Source organism: Gopherus flavomarginatus, chromosome 1, assembly GCF_025201925.1.
Source record: "Gopherus flavomarginatus isolate rGopFla2 chromosome 1, rGopFla2.mat.asm, whole genome shotgun sequence".
NCBI classification, from domain to species: Eukaryota; Metazoa; Chordata; order Testudines; family Testudinidae; genus Gopherus; species Gopherus flavomarginatus.
This window is the reverse complement of record NC_066617.1, coordinates 20,209,763-20,230,364: the sequence shown is the minus strand read 5'-3', so window position 1 is coordinate 20,230,364 and position 20,602 is coordinate 20,209,763. Positions and strand designations below refer to the sequence as shown.

Genomic DNA, 20,602 nt, shown 5'->3' with positions numbered 1-20,602 from the left:
AGGGGTTAATTTTTGGGAGGGTGGGGGTTGGGGTGTCTTTTTAATAGCTATTAACTTCTTAACTAATTCCTGATAGGTTTATGGAGGAAACAATTTTTTATTGCCAGAATCTGGAAATAGCAATACCAGAATCAGTATTAAGCTGATGTATATAGGAAGAGACAAAGCATTTCTCTTCAGTTCTACTGGCATTTCTGCAACTTCCTAGTCTTTAATAAGGCCCAGTGGGAAAAGGCCCGATTTTTCTGCTGTACTAACAAGCATTTAGCGCATTGGAGTGGAGGCTGTGCCGGACAGCTGGTTATGGCTCACTAAGTCTCTGGCCATTTCTGTGTCATCTCAGGCCATGGTGTGGTTTAGAGCACACTGAGGGCTATAGCAATAGTCCTTAAAAGCTGGGGATTGACAGAGTTCAGTGCACTATGGACACACACCTTTCATATGCTTTCCTGCCCCTCAGATACCCTCCATGCCCACTATACCAGGAACAAGAAGGACAGGTGGCCTAGGAGCCAGCTATGCTGGCTTTATGCCAGGTGGGAACTCCCCCACGGTGAGGGAATTCTCACCTTGCTAGCTATGGCCAGATCTTGCTAGCTATGGCCAGATCTTGGCCCCATTGTGCCACTGGTGCAACACAAAGAGGGAGGGGCTGGATAGGGGGAAAGAATCTGGCTCCAAATGTCTGTTGTACAGAATTCCTACAAAGAAGAAGTCGTATGTAGTCTGATGATTACTCCTTTTGGGACTCTGAAGAATCCTTGATCTCCGCTTTGCATATACAGTTTGAGGGCTGGTAGTGAAGTGCATATATTCTAATTTTCCTAAATGCTTTTTAGTCATCAAAAATACATAGTTTAAAGAATTCCCATTGTCTCCATTTCTGTAACAGGACCTAGAGTTTCAAAGATATATGAAATCCATAGTAAACTATATAGTGGACTTGCCAAGTCTAACGGGTAATAGTTACATATACATGAAATATATCTTAAAAAGCATCATGTTTAGTTCAAAGGTTAATAATGTTCATGTTGTTATAAGGTAAAGATTGCCCAATAGGGATAATCTGGATCCATTTCAGAGACCAAATAGACACATAATAAAAGAAAACAGATTGGTTTTAAAAATTTAAATGTTTTATGTCTTTAAAATATCATGTGACTCTTTCAATTATTAAGACAGAGAACACTTCAAGAACTGCTATACAACTGAATACTAGTGGGCCAAACTCTACACTCAGTTTCACAGTATAAAAAACATTCATATACATTCTACGGTATATTGAAGTCTACAGTATATTGAGTTACTCCATGCTCATACCAATGTAACTGAAACCAAAACTTGGACCAGCATGCCTAATGACAGAATGTCTGTTTTTAGTCAAGGTATACTTGTGGCATTGAAATCTTTTTTGCTAAAATCTGATAGGTGTTTCATTTAGAATATTTACCTTAAAACACAAATCCAAGAAAGGTCATATATTGTGCCTCTGGACATCCAGATTTTTAATTGATAAAATTTTAATTAAAACGTTATTCCTTTACTTTTCATCTCTCAAAACCAAATGGTTTATATCAGTGCAAAGCTAAGCAAATGTTATTTGGGATTTTTTTTCAGTAGAGGTCAATAGAATTCAGTGTTTGGCGACTGTTATGATAAGGTAATAGAAAAGGATGAAAGCTAGGATTGATTGAACAGCTGTGAAGGAGATGCTGGTCCAATTGTATTTAGATTACTGATAAGGTAATTCCCCCAATGATTTGTTACATTCAAATTACAATAACAGAGAATTGCCATCAACAAGGCATAAAGTGCAGTTTCAGACTTATCTAACTCATAATGTAGGAGAAAGCAAAGTTCCTGATTGCAAAAGTTTTCCAGTTTTAGAACAACAAAAATGGATATGGCCTTCATAGTGCTGTTAAAGATCATATTCTTGTATAAATTTGGCTTGTGCTACATCTGGAATAAAAAATGATCACTTGGTGATATTCCCAGTTAGAGTCATCATTGTGTAACCATTTACCCATAGAAGTTACCATTTTTCTTTCCTTTCTTCAGCTGAGCTTATCTCGAAAGTGAAGGATAATTGTTAAAGTCCAATATATGTGCCATAAGACAAATGCTGCCTCAAGCCTCACTAATATCTTCATTATTTACAGAGCATTCACGTCCAAAATCTAATCAGAGAATTCTGAGATTTTTTTTAATGGACGTTGGAATAAGTGATGCAAAATTAATTAATTTGAAGAAAACCTCAACACAGAGTCCTGCTCTGAGGAAGCTGTGATGGATAGTGATGGTTTGAACGATATCACAACAAAAGATTTCCCTTAGCTGTTCTGATAATTGATTTGTTTTCTGATGGGGCATTTCTTATAGGGGATTATTGCACTCCCTTTTAATACATTCTCTTCACTGAAGGCCAGATTCTGCTTCCTTTGCTCACATTGAGATGTCACACTAGTACTTAAGTTAGAAGGGGCTGCTCACTGGGAGTAAGGGTTTCAGAATCACCTCATGGGATGGTATTCATCTAGGCAATCCAGTACAATTAATTAAAATTGAAATTGTCGATCTGCTTCTCAGAACAAAATAAAGGACACTGACCACATTTGGGTCTAGGCTGAGATGCAACTTCTAGACATGTAGATGAAACAACTTTGTGTAGGGATCGTGAGTCACAATTCCTTGTCTGCTTTTTCACTTGTTTCAGATGGGAGAATTAAGTCACTGGAGCCGTGTGCTGGATGCAGTTTACCTCTTTTACCAGCTAAACTCTGCTGTTCGGTGTATTATGAGGGGCTCTGCTCACTGTCTGAGAGTCTCTGCCCTCTTCTCCCTACTTGTTTATTGGCAGGGTGTAGTGGCCCCATAGTGCCTGCACTGTCCTCTGCATATGGGTAGCAAAGTGGGGAGAGCCCTATAACTCTTCCTCTGTCTCCCTGAACAGAAGTTGGGGTTAGGAGAGCTTACATCTTTTTTCCCCTGCACAGCTTCCTTTAAGCAAATGGTCAGACATACAGTTATGTCTGACTTAGAGCTATTTCAGAAAGTACCGAACAAGAAAGATATTAATCAGTTAGAGCAAGATACGTATCTTGCAAGTGAGCAAGTGCCTACTCAATGCACTGTGGCTGACAAAAGCCTGGCGATACAAGAAAGAAATGTTCTAGCAAGATGTTGTGGGAAGCATCTTTAACATTTCAGAAAAATATCCTTATGATGGCTAAAATACTTTTTGATTCATCTTTTATCTATCACTAGGAGATACAATGAGACAATATCACTTGAGGAAAAGCAGCGGAGGCTGGGAAATTTCTGAAAGCAACAGCCCACTCATTTGGTTAGCAAGCAAGTTCTGACACACGATTCTGAATTTATAATACATCTGTATAGTCACCAGTAATGGGCTTGGGTCTGCTCCAGTAAGATTTAGCCCAACATTATTGTAAAGACTTTAAAGGGAATGTTGGGCTAAATCTTACATTTTCATTCAGACAAACTTCCATTAACTCCAAGAAGAGTTTGCCTGAATTAGGAGTGAGTAAATACTGATCCCAAAAGCCTGAGTCTCTTCTCTGTTACAGGTTCTTCTCTGCAAACTCCACAAAGCCAGTAAAGTTAAACTGGCATAAAGTTAGCATAACAGAGTGGATTATCAAGCCCTGGGTAAGGACCCCAGGGTTTGACTCACTGCATTCATATTAGTTACATTTATGATTGTCTACTTCATTCTGAAATGAAAGAAAAAGTGTAGTAAAAATAAAGCAGACTTGCATTCCTTGTGCACGCAAAACTTCTATTGACTTCACGGGGAAGAATCTGATCCTTAACCTCCGTATGTATGACTGGACTGAAATTCCATTAAGAAATAAAATAAACATATATTGAAAGGGGTATTGAGAGTGATTCTACCAAGGTGCTTTGACAAACCCAGCATTCAGATTCAAGTGAAAGACACATTAGATCAGGGGTGAAAGTAAAATGAAACACTTACCGGTATGGGGGCCCAGCCCCGGACCCCTGGAAGGGGCAGGGCCTCGAGCAGAAGGGGTGGGGCTGGGGGTCAGCCTACCCCAGCCAACTCGTCAGCGCTGCCTGGCCTGCGCTGCCCGGGGCTCCAGCAGTGATTTAAAAGGACCTGGGGCTCTGGCTGCTGCTGCGAAAGTCCTTTTAAATCACCAGTCCTGGGGGAGCTGCCCCTTTTGCCCCCCTCCCCTGTCAGCAGCCCAGGGAGGGCAAAAGGGACAATAACATTAAAGCTCTGCCACGGCAGCACTTTAACATCAGCTATGTACGGGCCGGTACTGTCCCGTCCCATCCTGACCTATTTTCATCCCTGCATTGGTTGAACAAAAACATCAATCCATTAAAAATGTTTTATGGCCTCTAAAGCAGAAAGATTAAAGCAAATGCAAATATTTAGGGATTGGAAATGTTAGAAAGAGCGAATAAAATAAAGAGTAGAGACCATACTATGGACCACAGCCTTAAAGGGGATTACAGTGGTGGAGTTGAGAGCAGAATTTGGCCTGCTATCTCTTAAACAATTCAAACTCCATGTAGCTTCAGTGAGAGGAAAAAGTGAAAACTTATCATCATTAGAAACTTTTACAGCATATGGTGCGTTTCCAAGTATTAGCTTTGGTCATCTGCATCAATCCTATTGAAGGTCAGTTGGGAATAGCAGCACCAAAAGTGATAAAATCTTTATTACATTTGAAGTATTTCCATCCACTATAAATCTACCTTTTATAGATGATATTAAGGTCACAGCTCAGTCATTATAGCTTTACAAAGAAATGATCAAAATGACAGGACTGGGTACAGGCTGAAGACATATAAAATGGAAATAAGAAAATGGTCTCCAAACAATTACTCAAGAAAGGGAATTTGTCAAGCTACAGCAAGTGGTGGAGTACTGTTACCATCTTTTCAATAAAATTATTGGAGAAAGCATAGAGGAAGTCAACCAACGATTACAACAACAGGTAACTATTGTGCATCTTCATAGGTCATGTGCAAAGCAGGCTTTCACCCTTCAATATGAAAAAATAATGAATGAGGGTCTTGCATTGTAGACCTCAGTATTAATTACATTGAGTTTGTGAAGGCATTCATCATGTTGCCTCTGTCATTTTAATTCAACCTTTGTTGTAAATGTGGGTTTATTTTAAAGCTGATCAACACAGTAGCTAGCCCGCATGACAATCTGACAGTGTAAAGAATTAATCGGCATCATTGCTCTTCCAGGAATGTGTCCTTTCATTGCTACTTCTGTCATAATCTCTTCTGTGGCTACTGGCTGAATACTAAAAAAAAAGTGTTGGATGAAAAGCACTTGGAAACTTATTAATCTGAGGAGGTAGAACAGTTAATTTGTATTGATTATGCAAGTGCCATTGCTCTGCTCTTCAGCAGCCCTTTACAGAATATCATAGCAGGCAGTGCATGGTTATATTCTTTGCCAAAGTAATAACTGCAATGTTTGAAAAACAAGCAATGTAACTTTGGACAATCTGTAGCCTCTCTGTCTCAACCCCACCCTACTAGAAATCAGTAGTGAGGGAGACTTATTGACTCTTGAGCTTTGTTTCATGTCCTCAGACTCAGTTGTCAGTTCCTAGTGAATAGAAGGCTGTTTTTGATTTCACATCAGGTTTTGCAATATTATGGCTCCAATATTGTGAGTTCTGATTTACAATGGTATAAATATGATTAGAATCAAGCCCCGGAAGCCTGATCCAATGCCAACTAAAGTCAGTGGGATACTTTGATGGGCATTGGATTGGACCCAAGGGGTGAAATCCTAGCTCTATTGAAGTCAGTTGGAAGATTGCCATTGACTTCACTGGAGGCAGAATTTCACTGTAGGTGGTATCGCATTTAACACCTTTATATGTTCTGCAAAGAAGCCAACAATTGAATGGGCAGGGAAAATGAACTATCTCTGCATACCCTTTCAGCTCGAAATAGACTCATATTTGCAGGGCAGTATTAAAGAAGATGTAATTGCTCTTGACTATGCTGTACCTCTTCTCCTTAATGAGAACATCAGATAATAGTGCTATAACTTGACACTGTCAGTAGACATTAAATTAGAAAACAAAGTAACACACAAAGCAGAAACAGTACATGTGAAATAATTAGAAATAAGTGGTAATGCCCTCATTTCAGTTCTCTACCAAGCAGAGATGGTGGATGATGGATTCTCATCTCATTTATACTGGTTTCACATTTGTGTAACTCCATGGAATTCAGTGGTGTTACTCCTGATTACACCAGAGTAACCAAGAGCAGAATCGCACCCTTGAGAATTTAAACAGAAAAAGCACATGAGAGAAAAAGTATAAAGGCTTTTGACAGCTATATTATGTGGAGAATTATCAGATAAAAATAACATCAATGCATTTCTAACCAGGAGAGTCCTAAGACAAGTTAAGCTATCAATCATTTGTATCACTCACCATTCAGTAAAGAGATTCAGCATCTGAATCAGTCATTACAATGAAAAAGAGAAATTAGTAAAGTTTCACACAAAATGCAGATAAATGAACTGGAGGGCAATGCAATTGAATTTTAAAACTTGACAAGAATCCAGAATTATTTCATCAGGCCAACGTGGGAAAATTTGGTTTCTTCTTGTTATGCAGAAATTTGAGAAGTTAAGTCTTAGGTAGAATGATTTTTAAAAGTGTAACATCATATAATATACTTTTGTGTATCATCTTGCCTCCAGAAGGAACGTAGAGGACAGTAAAAAGTAGGGTGCACATCCTGAGTTCCTTATTAATTTTCGGCTCAGTCCCTATTCATGCACGCTCCACTTCATACCAGTGAGAGTTTGCCTGAATAAGAACAGTGAATATTGAGCAAAATCTAAGGAAGACTTTAGGATTTGCCTTGATGCATATTGTATTACACCTCCTTAATTTTGTTTTTAGTTCTCCTGAGATATGCACATATATTACTTCTTTCCACTACACAGAAATTAGGCAGGAATCTATTTTCAAATGTATCTTGTTCAGCTTATTATAAAGTTTATTACTTTTATTTTAAAAAAAATCATTTTGCTTACAGGTTACTACAAAAATGGGTGCTGCTCCAATCCTGAAAAGCTATAAAAACTAGCATGATATCAAACTAAAAACATACATCTCAAGTGGTCCATGTTTTAGATCAATGTATTTGTTTGTTTCATAAACTACAGGAAGAAAGAGAAGTATGGCGCACATTTTTCATAAAATGGTTTTGCCTTGGATTATGTGAGCACATTGATAGTTACAGGGACAGGTGACATCTAGCCTTCAATCATATGGCACAGCATAGTCTGCCTGTGCATTACATGTGTCATCCTGTCCAGGCAGGGTATGATGAATCAAGGCAGACAGGTGCACTATGAGGCAGGGTCTGAAAATCTCAGCCTCATTGAAAGTTGTCCTGGGCATCATGTTCTGGAGACACCAAACAGATTAGCTGTCTTAAACCTGAGCATGCCCACTAGCCACCACACCCCTGGGTGTGGAAGTCAACATACCGCCATTCCCTTTCCCAACTGTCATCTTGGGCCATGAACCAGCATGTGAGGAGTTCCTCTGGATTCAGTGGAACTCCTCATACGCTTTAAATGTGTGCTTCAGTGCTTTCTAGATTCAGGGCCTAAAGCACTAGACTGGAATCCTGCCTAGATTTTATGGAAGATGTCCCCCATGTTTCCAGGGTCCTGCTAGAATGTGTACAGCCCAGAGCAGAATTTGGCCCATAGTACTAAAAATATTTTCAGTATGAATTGCTAGTGTAGACATGTCTTGAAAGGCTGAATAAAAGATTTAGAATAAAATATGTATATATAGAGAGAAAGATGAATGAAAGGTATGTTTACAAAACCTAATATAAATGCAGTCTGAATGTTTTAATGCAAATTACTTTTATGACAACTTTTGTGAAAGTCTGTGCTTATATCTGGGAGTAGCTGAGATGGGTCTGTGAACACCTGGACTGAAGAAGGAGCTCACTCTTGGTTAAACACAACAGCTGTGCGGAAGTGAGTGAGAACTGGAAAATGAAAGTGCCTATAAACATAAGTGACACTGACCCATCTAATTTTATTATTCTGATTGCTGAGTATAATACAATAAGCATGCTAGCTTGTAAATGGCAAAAAGTTAATTGGCTTTTTTTTTCAAATTCTTCCTGTTTCAGCAGTCGCAGATGTTATTAGTAATACAAGTAAGGATCTTGTTTAACATGTGGCTTTTATCTCAACAGCTTGTCACGTTTGTCTCCTTTCCCCCATATTTTAATGGCCTGTGTGAAATGGCATATACGTGCCCACAAACATTATAATAAGATGGAAGAGTTAGCCTCTGCATTTAATTTACCTCAGTTGGCCAGATTCATCCTCAGGTATACGCCTGCAACTCTCATTGACTGTAGAAGAACAAAATTTGGCCCACTCCTGGTTAGTTCCCTGGGGTAAAATTTCCCACACCCCAAATAAGTTCTCAAAATAGGATTTCAGTGGAACTTAAGTGGTGTTGTGGCCTTGTGCAGAATTTCATTCATAGTTCAGCGTTTGTGTAACAGTGAGCTTGGGCTTTCATCCTCCACAAACTTGCAAATATGCTTACCTTTATGCACCTAACTGTTCCCATAAAGTCAATGGGGCTGCACATATGCTTAAAGTGAAGTCTTTACAGGATCAGGACATTAGCCTGCAATCTTCATCAAATTAACAAAAAAAAATCTTAACTTTATCTTGCAGAGATGTTGGAAACCAACAATGTAATCACTTTCAATGGACTAGCCAATAGCTCCAATTACCACACTTTCCTTTTGGATGAGGAACGGAGTAGACTATATGTTGGAGCAAAGGATCACATATTTTCTTTCAACCTGGTTAACATCAAGGAATATCAAAAGGTATCTTCAATCCTACTATAATTGTTTTTTTTAACAAAACCTGTGGTACAAATCTTGTTATGCAGAGGTATAATGTATAACTTGACAGTAGATATAAACTACATTTAAATTGCCATGACAGCTTATGACAGCTAATTTCTCACCCACCCCCCCAAAAAGAAAATTGTTGCAGCTACAAGGGGGAAAAATAATAGGCCAAATTTGGACCTGGTTTAAATGGTTATAAACAATGCAAGTGCTTGTCTACATGAACATTTAATGAGCAGCTAGCTGGGATATGATTCTACTTCATGCTAGCTTGCTGTGCTAGTTGTCCATGTAGACCCTGCTGACACACACTAACAGTTAGTGTGCTTTAGGGTATGATCCAGCGGGGGTCCATTTATAGTGTCTAAATTAATCTAGACACGATAAATCGACCCCCGAGTGCTCTCCCGTCGACTCCTGTACTCCATCACCGCGAGAGGCGCAGCAGAGTTGACGGGGGAGTGTAGCAATTGACTCACCGCAGTGAAGACACCGCGGTGAGTGAGTCTAAGTATGTTGACTTCAGCTACGTTATTCATGTAGATAAAGTTGCATAATTTAGATCGATCTCCCCCACTAGGGTAGATCAGGCCTTAGTCTACTCGTATTTCAAAGTGGGGCAGATCAGGGGACACTAACAAACTGTTAGTGTGTGTCAGCAGGTTCCAGGTGGACAGGTAATGCTCAGCATGCTAGTGCAGGGTACATTCACATCCCAGCTTGCCATGAGAAAGCTTTTTTGTGCAGACAAGCCGCAAGTCAGCAAGATCAGGAATATAGCATGTATGATTTTTAGCTACTAATTATAGAGAACATAGGGTAAACCTCATTTTAATGTTCTGTAATGATTTGTGCCTGTCATGTGTTAGGATCCTGAGCAGAACAGTTAAAGCTCTAGTATATTTCTATAGTGGTATTATGTAATTATTTCATATAACATATTGAAAGTATCATAAAAGGTTAATCCCTAGATCCTAAAATGAAGCTTAAAACCGTGGGATTTTACATGCTTATATTTAAGCAATCAAGCTTTCAGGTTTTATAAAGCTATGGTGCTAATATCTACACAGCTCCCTTTTTCTGTGTGTCTTTCTTCTGGTCCATGTCCACTGTATCCACAGTACTACAGTCCTTTTTACATCTCATAATAAGGAAGAGTTGATTGAAAAGTAGTAACGTAGTAGCAGTAGCTCCAGTAAATGAATGCACTTTACGTCAAGCCAGCTATTCACCAAACAGTCCATAATTTTATGTTTACTGCTCAATAAAACGAAGATGACTGTTATGACAGCTCTCACAAAAAGGTCACATTACCATTCACTTCTTTTGAGAGTAGGGCCACTTCAGTGTTTGTGAGGGTGAGTGTTGATTTCTTTTCCTTAGCATGGAGTGCTTTAAAGAAGTGTGTTTCTGCTACTAATAAACCATAATAGATTGGATACTAATAGAAGAGTGACAGATTGGTAAAAGCTCTTTGCCCTTAATGGAGGACATTACTTTTGGTAAAAGTTGTTGACTAAAATTAAAAGCTGATGTACAAGTTCAATGGTGCTTTTGGGTATGCTTCTGCTTGAGTCTAACAAGTTGTTATATCTTTTCATTTATTCTAATGAGCTTTGCCAAAGAGTAAGAAGGTAAACACAGAGATGGAGGTTTGATTTACGTTATGTTCAAGCATTTAAAATCCCACAACTTTTATGATGCATTTTAGATTCAACTTTTATGAAAGATATTTTGCGTCAGTACCAGTGGATTTTTTCTTGGTATTCCTGACCTTTTGCCCATTTGCCTATTAGCTTCCTAAGATGATAGCAATAAATACCTTGTGTTCTGTATTCTGAAGGAAGACAGGCCATTCATGTGTATTCTCCAAGGAAAAAGATAAAAGGGAAACTGACTATTTTCTTTTCTATTCTCTTTAGAGCAGCTATAAAGGAAACTGGCTATTTATTTGTATCCTCTGAGGGATTCATAGTTTAATGCACAAAACATCTGGAATAATTAAAAGAAAGGATGGTGTTTCCACAGTAGAAAACTGCTCTCTGACATAAAGGGAATTGTATCTTCTGTTTTTCAGTCTTCAAACACTTCTGGAACAATGTGTGAAATAATAAACAGACATTATTATATGAAAGAAAGATAATTATAATTGATGGCTCAAAACTGCAGATTCAAAGTGGGATTTGAATGTTCCCAAAGATTTAGAGAATTTTTGGATTAGCCTAATATAAAGACCATGGTCACTGAAGAAATTTAGATCCAAACCAAAACTTTTCTAAAGTCTTAGATGTGTTTGAATCTCAGGTTGTGGTTCAGGTTCATCTCTTATTATTATCAATTATCACATCATCCCATCATTTTTTGAGCAGGCATCTCCACTGATATCAGTGAGGATTTCTACCTAAACACTGGAAGTAAGTTATGGTCTCAGTAAAATAGCACAAATAAGGCCAAATTCACCTTGTCATTACAATGGTGCAAATTCACTGACTTTCACATCAAGTCAACAGAATTGCAGCATTGTCAGAGGACAATTTGACCTGCCTATACTAGAGATATGAAAAACTGGTTAAGATTGTATAGGAACCTTTCTCCAAAACTTGAATTGATCCTGAACTGAACCTTTTGGGAGCTCTAAAAAATTTGGTTATTTTTTTTTTCAACTTAGTAAATTTTCATTTTCACTTTTCTCTGAACTTCTTAAGCCAGGAATAGAAGCAGGAAGAATTCTTTGAGAGACTGTGTTCTCATGAAATTTTCAGCCCAATTTTAGAGACTCAAGAGGTTCAAATTCTGTTTGGATCATATTATATTATATTTATTAAAGAAAATTCTGAATTTTTGGGTGTTGGTTGAGGTCCACCCTAGACCTCAAAACATCACTAACAATATGTCCTTAATTCTTTTTTGTCACCTGCAATCATCCTATTTTCCTAATACTTTCCCCTTTACTTTATAAATAATGTATTGAATACCAAGGTTATAATCCAGTCTTGTCGCCATTCATATTGCATTATCTGAAGTTACCAACTGAATCGTAACCTGGCATTATGTGAAGATCATGTTTTATTCTATATGTAATTCCTAAAAGATTTTCAACAGACATGAATAATTGACTAAAATGGTCTCTGGGTTTTCTCTGTAGGAAGTAAGATACTTCTTCTACCAGAAGTAATACTACAGCAGGCTTAAGGAGTATTACTGGAAGATTATAGATATTTGCAAAGACACTTATCCAAATCAGCATCAGCATTAGTGCCGAATGGAATAATAGCATCAAATTAACATAGCCATTTTTATTCATTTAATTGAAGAGCAGGAAACAAAAGTGAATTACTACATAAACTAAACAGTCAAGAGTCCCATTTATGTTACAATATTCCCAAACCCAATTAAATGGTACATAGTAATAGATATCTGTTATATTCAGTGATGTCAGGAAGATACAAGCTTTGGGCTTGGGTCTCCATTCCATTTTTTAACCAGTGTTGTAAATACATTAAAATCAATATTGATATACCAGTATAACTGAATGGAAAATCAAGCCCTTTGCTTCCATATTTTTCAAAGTCTGTAGCAGAGATCCGCATTGTTCACCTGTATTTATAATCTTCTTTGCCATGATTCCCATTATATACACTTTATTCTGCTTATGTTTGGGTTTTTTTCAGTGAAAGGAACAAAGAGAAAAGCAAAAGAACTGGGTGAAGAGACTATATATAGCACTTGGTATACAATTCGTGATTATTGAAGCATGAAATGGCATAAAGTGATTTTTATTTTATTTCTTTAGATTTTTTGGCCTGTGTCTCATACCCGAAGGGATGAGTGTAAGTGGGCTGGAAAAGATATTCTGGTAAGTACAAATCTTTATAATGGTGTTTTGTTCTTGTGTGTGAAGAATTTGAATATTTCATGAAGTCTAGTGTTAATTTTTAAAGCACATATTTTTCCTAAGATTACTCTTCTTACTCTAACATGAGATTTGGGTCACATCAGGTTTTTTGGTTGGTTGGGTATTTTGGTCCAAAGAAATGGACACTGAGTTTAAATGCATAAGAGGATGAAAATCATGCAAATTGAAGAAAAAGTATTTGTTAAAAAAGCACCCACTGAAGTGAGAATCATTGATTCTTATTTAATTTTCTTCTGATTTTATTAATTGTGCACTGATTTAGCCCCTGATCATGCAATAAGCTCCATATAAACCCTTGTGCCCACATGGCACTTCACTGAAGCGGGTCTCCATGCAGGGTTTCCTTGGGTTCTGCCTGTTTATTGCAAGATTGAGGCCTAAGTGGTTTTAACTTTTTGCATTAGTTCTGGCGCCTCAGGAAAGAAACAGTTATATAATAACTGCTTTACTTACCTTCTCACTCTCTCTCACTCACATATCTCCATCTTCGTACATATGAGAGTGAGAGAGATTTGGGCACAGGTCCTAACAGTTCTCTGAGTGTATATTGATAGTTTAGCCCTGTCTTCCATTATAGGAGCAGAGAGCAAAAGAGCATACATATACACAATTAGTCAAACGGACACATGCACAGTGGACCAAATGGGAGATCAGTGAAGTTGCAAGGGTATGACTGAGAGTGGAATTTGGCCCCATGTGTATACATACTGGCCTGAATTTCAGAGATGGTTCACTAAAATATTCATAATGCCAATCTTATGCCTCTGAAGAACTATGTTCTAGTACTATCTTAGGTCAGAAGTGAAAGTGGGTTCACTAGGCTTAACCTAGTCCTTAGAGGACTGTTGTCTACGTCAAAAAATCATTTTTGGAACAGCAGAGGTGGTTTAGGTCAGGACTGACATATATAACCAGAGCTGTATATGTGGAGAGTGAGCTCACGATTTTCATGTGCCTGGCTATAGTATGAGTGTCTCTAGCCACTTTGTAGTCCCCTGATTTTAAATCACTACAAATATTTTTTACTAAAACCACGTATGTATTCACAAGCACTTCCCTTGGAAATATTCTGTGAGCTGGAGATCACAAAATCTAACCTGCTAGGTAACCCAGAAAGAGCTGGTTGGTTTGAAGTACCTGAAGAAATTAACTAACAGTGGCTGTCCAGCATTGTACTAAGTATTGTTATAGTACAGTAAGCAACAATACCATGCCTTGAAGAGAAACTCAGAAATCTACAGCACTGAGAACAAAATTGCTTCCTTTACTTTTTTTAAAAAAACATTTTCTTTTAAAAATTCAAAATAATAAAGTGGAGGAGGAGAGAGAAAGTTTCAGACATTGTAGAAAGTCAGTTTCCAATATACTCATAGTAAGTGGCCGTATTTTGTTGTGCTGCCTCTGGAATAGTCCAGAAAGAAGATTATGACTCCGGGAGTCACCATCTGTGTGTATGTGTGTGCATTACACAACAAGTCTATATCCTGCAGAGTGTGTACTTGCTGACATGTCAAGGTAGCTACTCCACTAGGCATGAATGTGGAGTAGACCCATGGCTCAGTCCCATCCTGTTATTTTCTATCTACCTGCACTGGGTATCCCCATGCACTGGAAGCTTCAGTATGGTGTGCTGGCACCAGGGCATAAGAAGGTATAACCTGGAGTACGGTGCGCAAGACATACAACAATCTAACCCAAAGTGAGGGTAACAATGTTACAAGTTATACGGGTCTCGTCAAAAAATTTTGAAAGAAGAAAAATGTTGGTAAACAACAGAAAACATATTGCAAATTTTATTTTCTATTTTCCATCAGCCCTACAAATGTATGAGATAAGCGGCAAAGAGTTCATTCTATATATTTAAATATAAAGAAAGAATGGCTAGTAATATTTTATGTGGGTCCAGGTCAGCACTGGGTTTTGGTAGGTGAGTTAGAAATCTGAAGCAGGATTAACTCTCAGTGTGTCTAGTTCTCTGTTGGTAAATACTCAAAAGTACCTGAGTCACAGGTTTCTCTCCAGTCCTGCTCTTGCCACTAGAAACAAAGTACTAAATGGTGTAACATCATATAACAATTCTAGATGTAATAACATTAAAGATTGCACATCATTAAAGAAACTTAGCATCCTTCCCTCCTATATTCCTTATAGCTGTTGTCAATACCTAGGAAATGTGAAATATAATGACCATAAAAATAACTCAACGTGCTCTCATTAAACAGAGAGAGGACACTTAAAATGGAGTATAAAGCACATTTGATTTAATGTTGCTATCAACGTGGACCATTGCTAAGATATTAGATATTTCTCCTTTGTGATTGCCCACACTTTCCTATATGAGGTTCTGTATCTTTTATGACAGTTCTCATTTTTAACATTTGTAATTATTGATCTCAAGGGGGGCAGCCAATACTGAAAATTCAAGTCCCCACTAATAAGCCAGGTGCAGTTCAGCAGCTGCAATGAAAGTTTTTCCCTAATATTGCCCCAGTGGTAACCTGAAACATGACCTGAGAGATTTTCCCTCATAATTAAAAGAAATAATTTACTGTAGCTTTTATTCTGTCTGAGTCCAAAGGATTCCTTAAATCCACACTGCCAGTCATGCCAATCTAGGCATAGCAAATCGGTGAAATTTCAGTTTGCATGGGATAATGCTGAGGGCAGCATATTATGATATTGTAAATCTAATGATAATTCTTTATTACTTATGGAGCAGTTTTCATTTGTGTGTTTAAAGCACTTTATAAATGTTACTTGGTGAAGCTTTGCAATACCCCTGTTGTATTTTGTCCATTTTATAGGTAGGCAAATTTTTAAAAATATGCTTGATTTCCTTTTACATATAGGTAAACTGAGACAGTAGGAGATTAAACGTCCTCCCACAAGATTACACAGTGCTTACAGCAGAAGCCATTTTTTTCATAAACAAAATGATCTAGTAGACTTTCTCATCAGATATAGAGAAGTTGCCATTAAACTCTTTATTAGCAGTTAGAGTTGCTGTGATATTTCTCGATGCTTAGTATAGGGAATACTACACATAGCAAAGTAATGTTATTAGTGAAAAAGGCAAAATTGTAAATATTTAATAGCAACCAAGGTATTTGCTTTTATGACCAAGCTAAACAAGCAAATGTGATAGCCCAATAAAAGGAGACAAAATGTTTCTTATTGCTCTGAACCTCAGCCTGGATCTACTGTGGTTACATCCTGAAACCTTCCCCTGTAGATTCCTGATCAGGAGTTTGGAACAATCAAAGAATTAATTGTCCCTATAGATTACATCTCAGGTTTTACACTGACACACACAGTGCAGACATGATCAATAAAGTGCCTACTGATATAACTCACTATTGAGTTTCAGTATTTTGATTTAAAGAGCTCACAGTCATCTGGGACACAATGGTAACACATGACAATTTATGCATTCCATATGGATTAAATAATAGGCAAACAAGAAAAAATATGATTATAATTCCATCCTGGGGTTCCAGTTATGTCATAAACCATCAGAGTGTGGTTTGAGTGATTTATGTAGTCACTGGAACCCGAACGTGGACCTGTAACTGGGGACAGGAAAACCAGTGCATAAGCTGGAGCTGAGCAGAAACTCCACCTAGAATTCAAACCGTTATTTTGTTACAGTATGAAAAGGTTTGATTAACTTCCCCCTTCCCCTCTACTTGGTGCATCTCTGCACTTCCTAATTTTGTGATGCACAGGAAATGGAAGTGCCAAGACATCAAAGGAGTAGTTCTTGTGGTATTTAATTATGGGATTTAACTATGGGATATGGTAAGTTCTCCATGATTTGAAGTCTTTAAGGATGAGTTTTAATAAAGCATCTAAGGGTGCTGACTTCTAGTGGGAATTGGATGCCTAACTCCTTATGAAAATCCCTCTCTGAATCTAAATCAAGTTGGTAGGCTAAATGCAGCAATTACTTGTTTTATGCCTGTGTTATACAAGATGTCAGACTAGATGATCATAATGCTCCCTTTTGGCCTTAACATCTATGAATCTTTGACTTTCCAATCTACCCAAAACATGCCTGGAAATATTTTAAAAAATCTGCCTGGAGTGTTTGTTCTCACAAGGTGTCTGGACCACATAGAATCAAGTAAATTTGTGAAAGCTTTGGAACACCACTGGAATGTAACCCACACACCTCCTGGGTGTGGTGTTCTTTTCCATTTAGTGGCACTGAGATCACTTAAAGAGAGAGAGAAAATGAGTCTGCTCTACGACCTTAGCTAACAGCCAGTCGGCTTTTAATTCATGGTAGAGACTCATGCAATAAGCTCTAGAGGTCCCTGGTTCGATCCCATCCGCCAACAACTGGGGTCTGTCAGCGTTACAGGAACATTCCAAATCGTCTCTTAGCTTTTTTAGGAGAAATTTATTGTTAGTGAATTGTGAAAATTGTCAGCACCAGGATTATGGTCTTGTATTTATCCATCAATCTGGTGCAATTCATCACAGTCAGCCATATTGCAAGCACATTGTCTCAGCTATGTGCCTCAAACCTGTTCTCGTTAAAAGATTACTCTTTAAAAGTAGTTCAGTCTTCATGTCATTAATTCCTTGACTTCTAAACAACCCCAGCCAAAACTAGGTCGCAATTAGTGCTCACTGTGTCATAGTTTTTGTAATGTAGACATTTGTCTGCTTGTAACTGTACTTTGGCCACCGACAGCCTGTGAGCCCTAGGAGGTTTGTCCGATCATCAATGGCCACAGGAATTCAAAGTGTGTTTATTTACATGAATAGATAAAATATATATCTGCCTATTTTACTCCAGTGCTGATGATGATTTGGAGTCAAATCAAAATTAAAAAAAAAAAGTCTGCAGCTGAGCAGCATCAGTAGATGCTCATGTTAAGTACTTTGTGGATACGTTCCATTTATGCATCTTTGCATTTCAAGAAGTGTTGTTCAGCTCATTTTTTGAGGATTGCATGGGTGTAAATTAGATCACAGTCCTTTGAGTTTAAATAAGACATATTCAAGCCAAATACACCGCCTAAGACTATCTCCATGAGATGGCAAAGTTCAGTTTCCAAACCCCTCCCTGAATCATGAGACTGCTCAATTCTAAAGACCACTACAGCTGTGCATTTGGAATGATTGTCAGCTGGTTCAAATCTGTGATTTCAAAAGGGTGCAATTTACCAAGTTGCCTCTCCTTCCCAAAACCATTTTTGATGACATTTTGGAAAATGAAGTTAGCAAAAAAAAAATATTGTTGATTCCCTTCAACTTCTTTTTATTACCCTTCTAGCCTTAGCGAAAACATAAAGGCAGAACATAAAAGTACCTGTAATTCATTTCATGTGCTATTGTAAATGAAGAACTGAGGAGGGAGACTGAAAATTAATTATAGAATACCAATTGAAAATAGATAGCCTGTTCATAAATTAACCAGAAAAGATCAGGCCAGGTAATATCTGGCCCTTTCCCACTTTATGTCCCCCCCCACAGGGGTGAGCTCCAGTTAAGCGGGGATGCAAGCAAGCACTGTGCTAATGTAATCTCACCAGTATGTGAAACCGCATTGCATAGGCTCCACAAAGCACATGGGGAAGGGTGGAGATGAAGGCTGTATAATTCCTCACCACTGGCCAGTGGAGGTGAGCTAGCATGCTGAGGAGGAGAGTCGAACACTGGAGCCTTTCAGAGGACTGCAGAGCTATCACTGTAACATATGTTTCCTCCCCAGGGGAATTCTGGCTGAGTTAGGACAGTTCCTCCATGGACCCCCTACAATGCAGCCAGTGGCTTTAAGATACAGTATGTGCTGTAATCAGTCAGGTCAGATGCCAATACTGGAGTTTGCTTTCATTTAGGAGTTGGCATATGATGCTGTTTGTAAACTAGCCAAGGCAAATCAATTACTGCAAGGTAGTGCCTTGAGCACTTGAGTAGAGGAAGAATTAAGTTAGCAATGGCAATTCAAGTACTGTATCCTATCTAGTACTACACAGTTTGACTGGTAATTTCAAAATATAGGAACATAATTAAATATCCTTGAAATGATGGCAAACAATAGTTAAGTGCCATACATTAAGGAAAATAATATGATTGTATAGTTTTTTACTATGATAAATATAGTTTCTTACTCATTCTTGTATTGTGAGATTCTTGTAAACTTCAGATTATGATGAATAAATTAATCTGGATCAAAGATAAGAGCTAAATTTTCCTATCCATGGATTATGTTTCTATTATAGGAGTGATTAGAGAGATTTGCTTCTGAGGGAAACCTTACATTCATCAAATCCAGTGCCGGATTTTCTCAACTCCTGCCTTGAATTATGAGCCCTGCACAAATAGCACTTTTGTTTTTAGAAATGTACAAATTATTTTGAATTATTAGTGGGAGGAAAAAAAGGGAAACAAAACTGTTTCACAAAATGATGGTTTTCAGATTTCTGCTGATGGAGTTTTCCTCTGAGTCCGAGTTTGGCTTTGACAAAGATTGAGGGTTCTTTTTATATGCTACTGTGCCACCAGCGATTGCTGTTTTGGGACTCCTCTAAACAGATTCCTTGTTATGATTTATCTTGTCTCCATAGGTGGACAGGGTAAGTGTACCCCTTATATCTTTCAAGCAACATGCTCACTTGAATAACTAGTAAAAATGATGGGTGTGTTTCACTCCCTGAATTCTCTCAGGAGTTCTGTCTTCAGACTCAAGTCTTGTAGCAGTTCATTTCTGAAGGACTCATCTATCCATTTCTAGTCCTGCCTCAGATTCTTTCTGTTTGGGCAGATAAATTATTGTTTTAATGGAAGGAAGGCTTGGTTTCACTTCACAGTCTCAAGCAAGCTTGTTTCCAAAAGCACATTTCTCTCTTTCTCCATACACTTGCAGCATAGCTCAGAATTCGCCACTTGCATTAGTCCACACCTGATCATCTCTTTCTATGATACTGCTGGCACCGCATGCCAAACAGCTAGCCTTCTAAATGCCTCTCAACTGTTTGCAGACCTAATGTCCATTTTCCTTTGAAATGTGTAAAAATAACCAAACGATTGGTCAAAGAGAAAGTTCTTAAAATACCCTCCAAAATTGTGTAGAATGATTTTAAAGTTAAAACTATACTTTCTTTTCTTTGTTCCACAACTGTTAAAAAACCAGTTCAAGATAATTAAAGAAGAAAGAGAAAGAGAGAGCTTTGCAGATTAGAGGAAAATTTGTATTCTAAATATGATGGGGCCACAATATTCAGGCCAATAAGTAAAGGGATACTTATTTATGGGGAGAAACAATCTGATCTCTGTTGGAACAGATCACCTATTACTTCCTTTCTATTTTAGACAATCTCTTCCTGATTAACTGCTTCTAAAGCTGTAGGTCCCTATAAGGGTGTCGTGAATCTTGCAGGAAACATAATTTGACAACTCCTGATTCAGTACGTGCCAAATTTTAATTGAATGGGAATTTTAGGCTTCCATCAGTTAAGGATTTTCTGTCTAGTTTCTCTCATGGAACTCCGAATAGCTTTATGTCCACACCCTCAAAACAGGACTCCCATGTTATGGAGCATGTAACTTCATAGTCAAGCTTATAGGATATGTTTATTTACGTGTGTACGTATTGCTAAGCAACTGCATCCTATAGATCTAGCATTCTGTTGCTTGCTTTCAGCACTTCATGCATTACTTTGTCACTTTCATCTCAGACGTTTAGGTATATTTATCTTAGATGACTGTGTCTGGAAATCATTT

At 37.9% G+C, this 20,602-nt stretch overlaps 1 protein-coding gene across 1 annotated transcript in view; it reads left to right on the top strand.

Annotated features, from left to right (window-relative positions):
- SEMA3A (semaphorin 3A) overlaps positions 1-20,602 on the top strand; it is a 217,395-nt gene that overhangs the window by 54,230 nt on the left and 142,563 nt on the right. The window contains exons 2-3 of the mRNA XM_050936850.1: positions 8,768-8,925; positions 12,746-12,808. Coding sequence (XP_050792807.1) covers positions 8,768-8,925; positions 12,746-12,808 — 221 coding nt within the window. The remainder of the gene's footprint in view (positions 1-8,767; positions 8,926-12,745; positions 12,809-20,602) is intronic.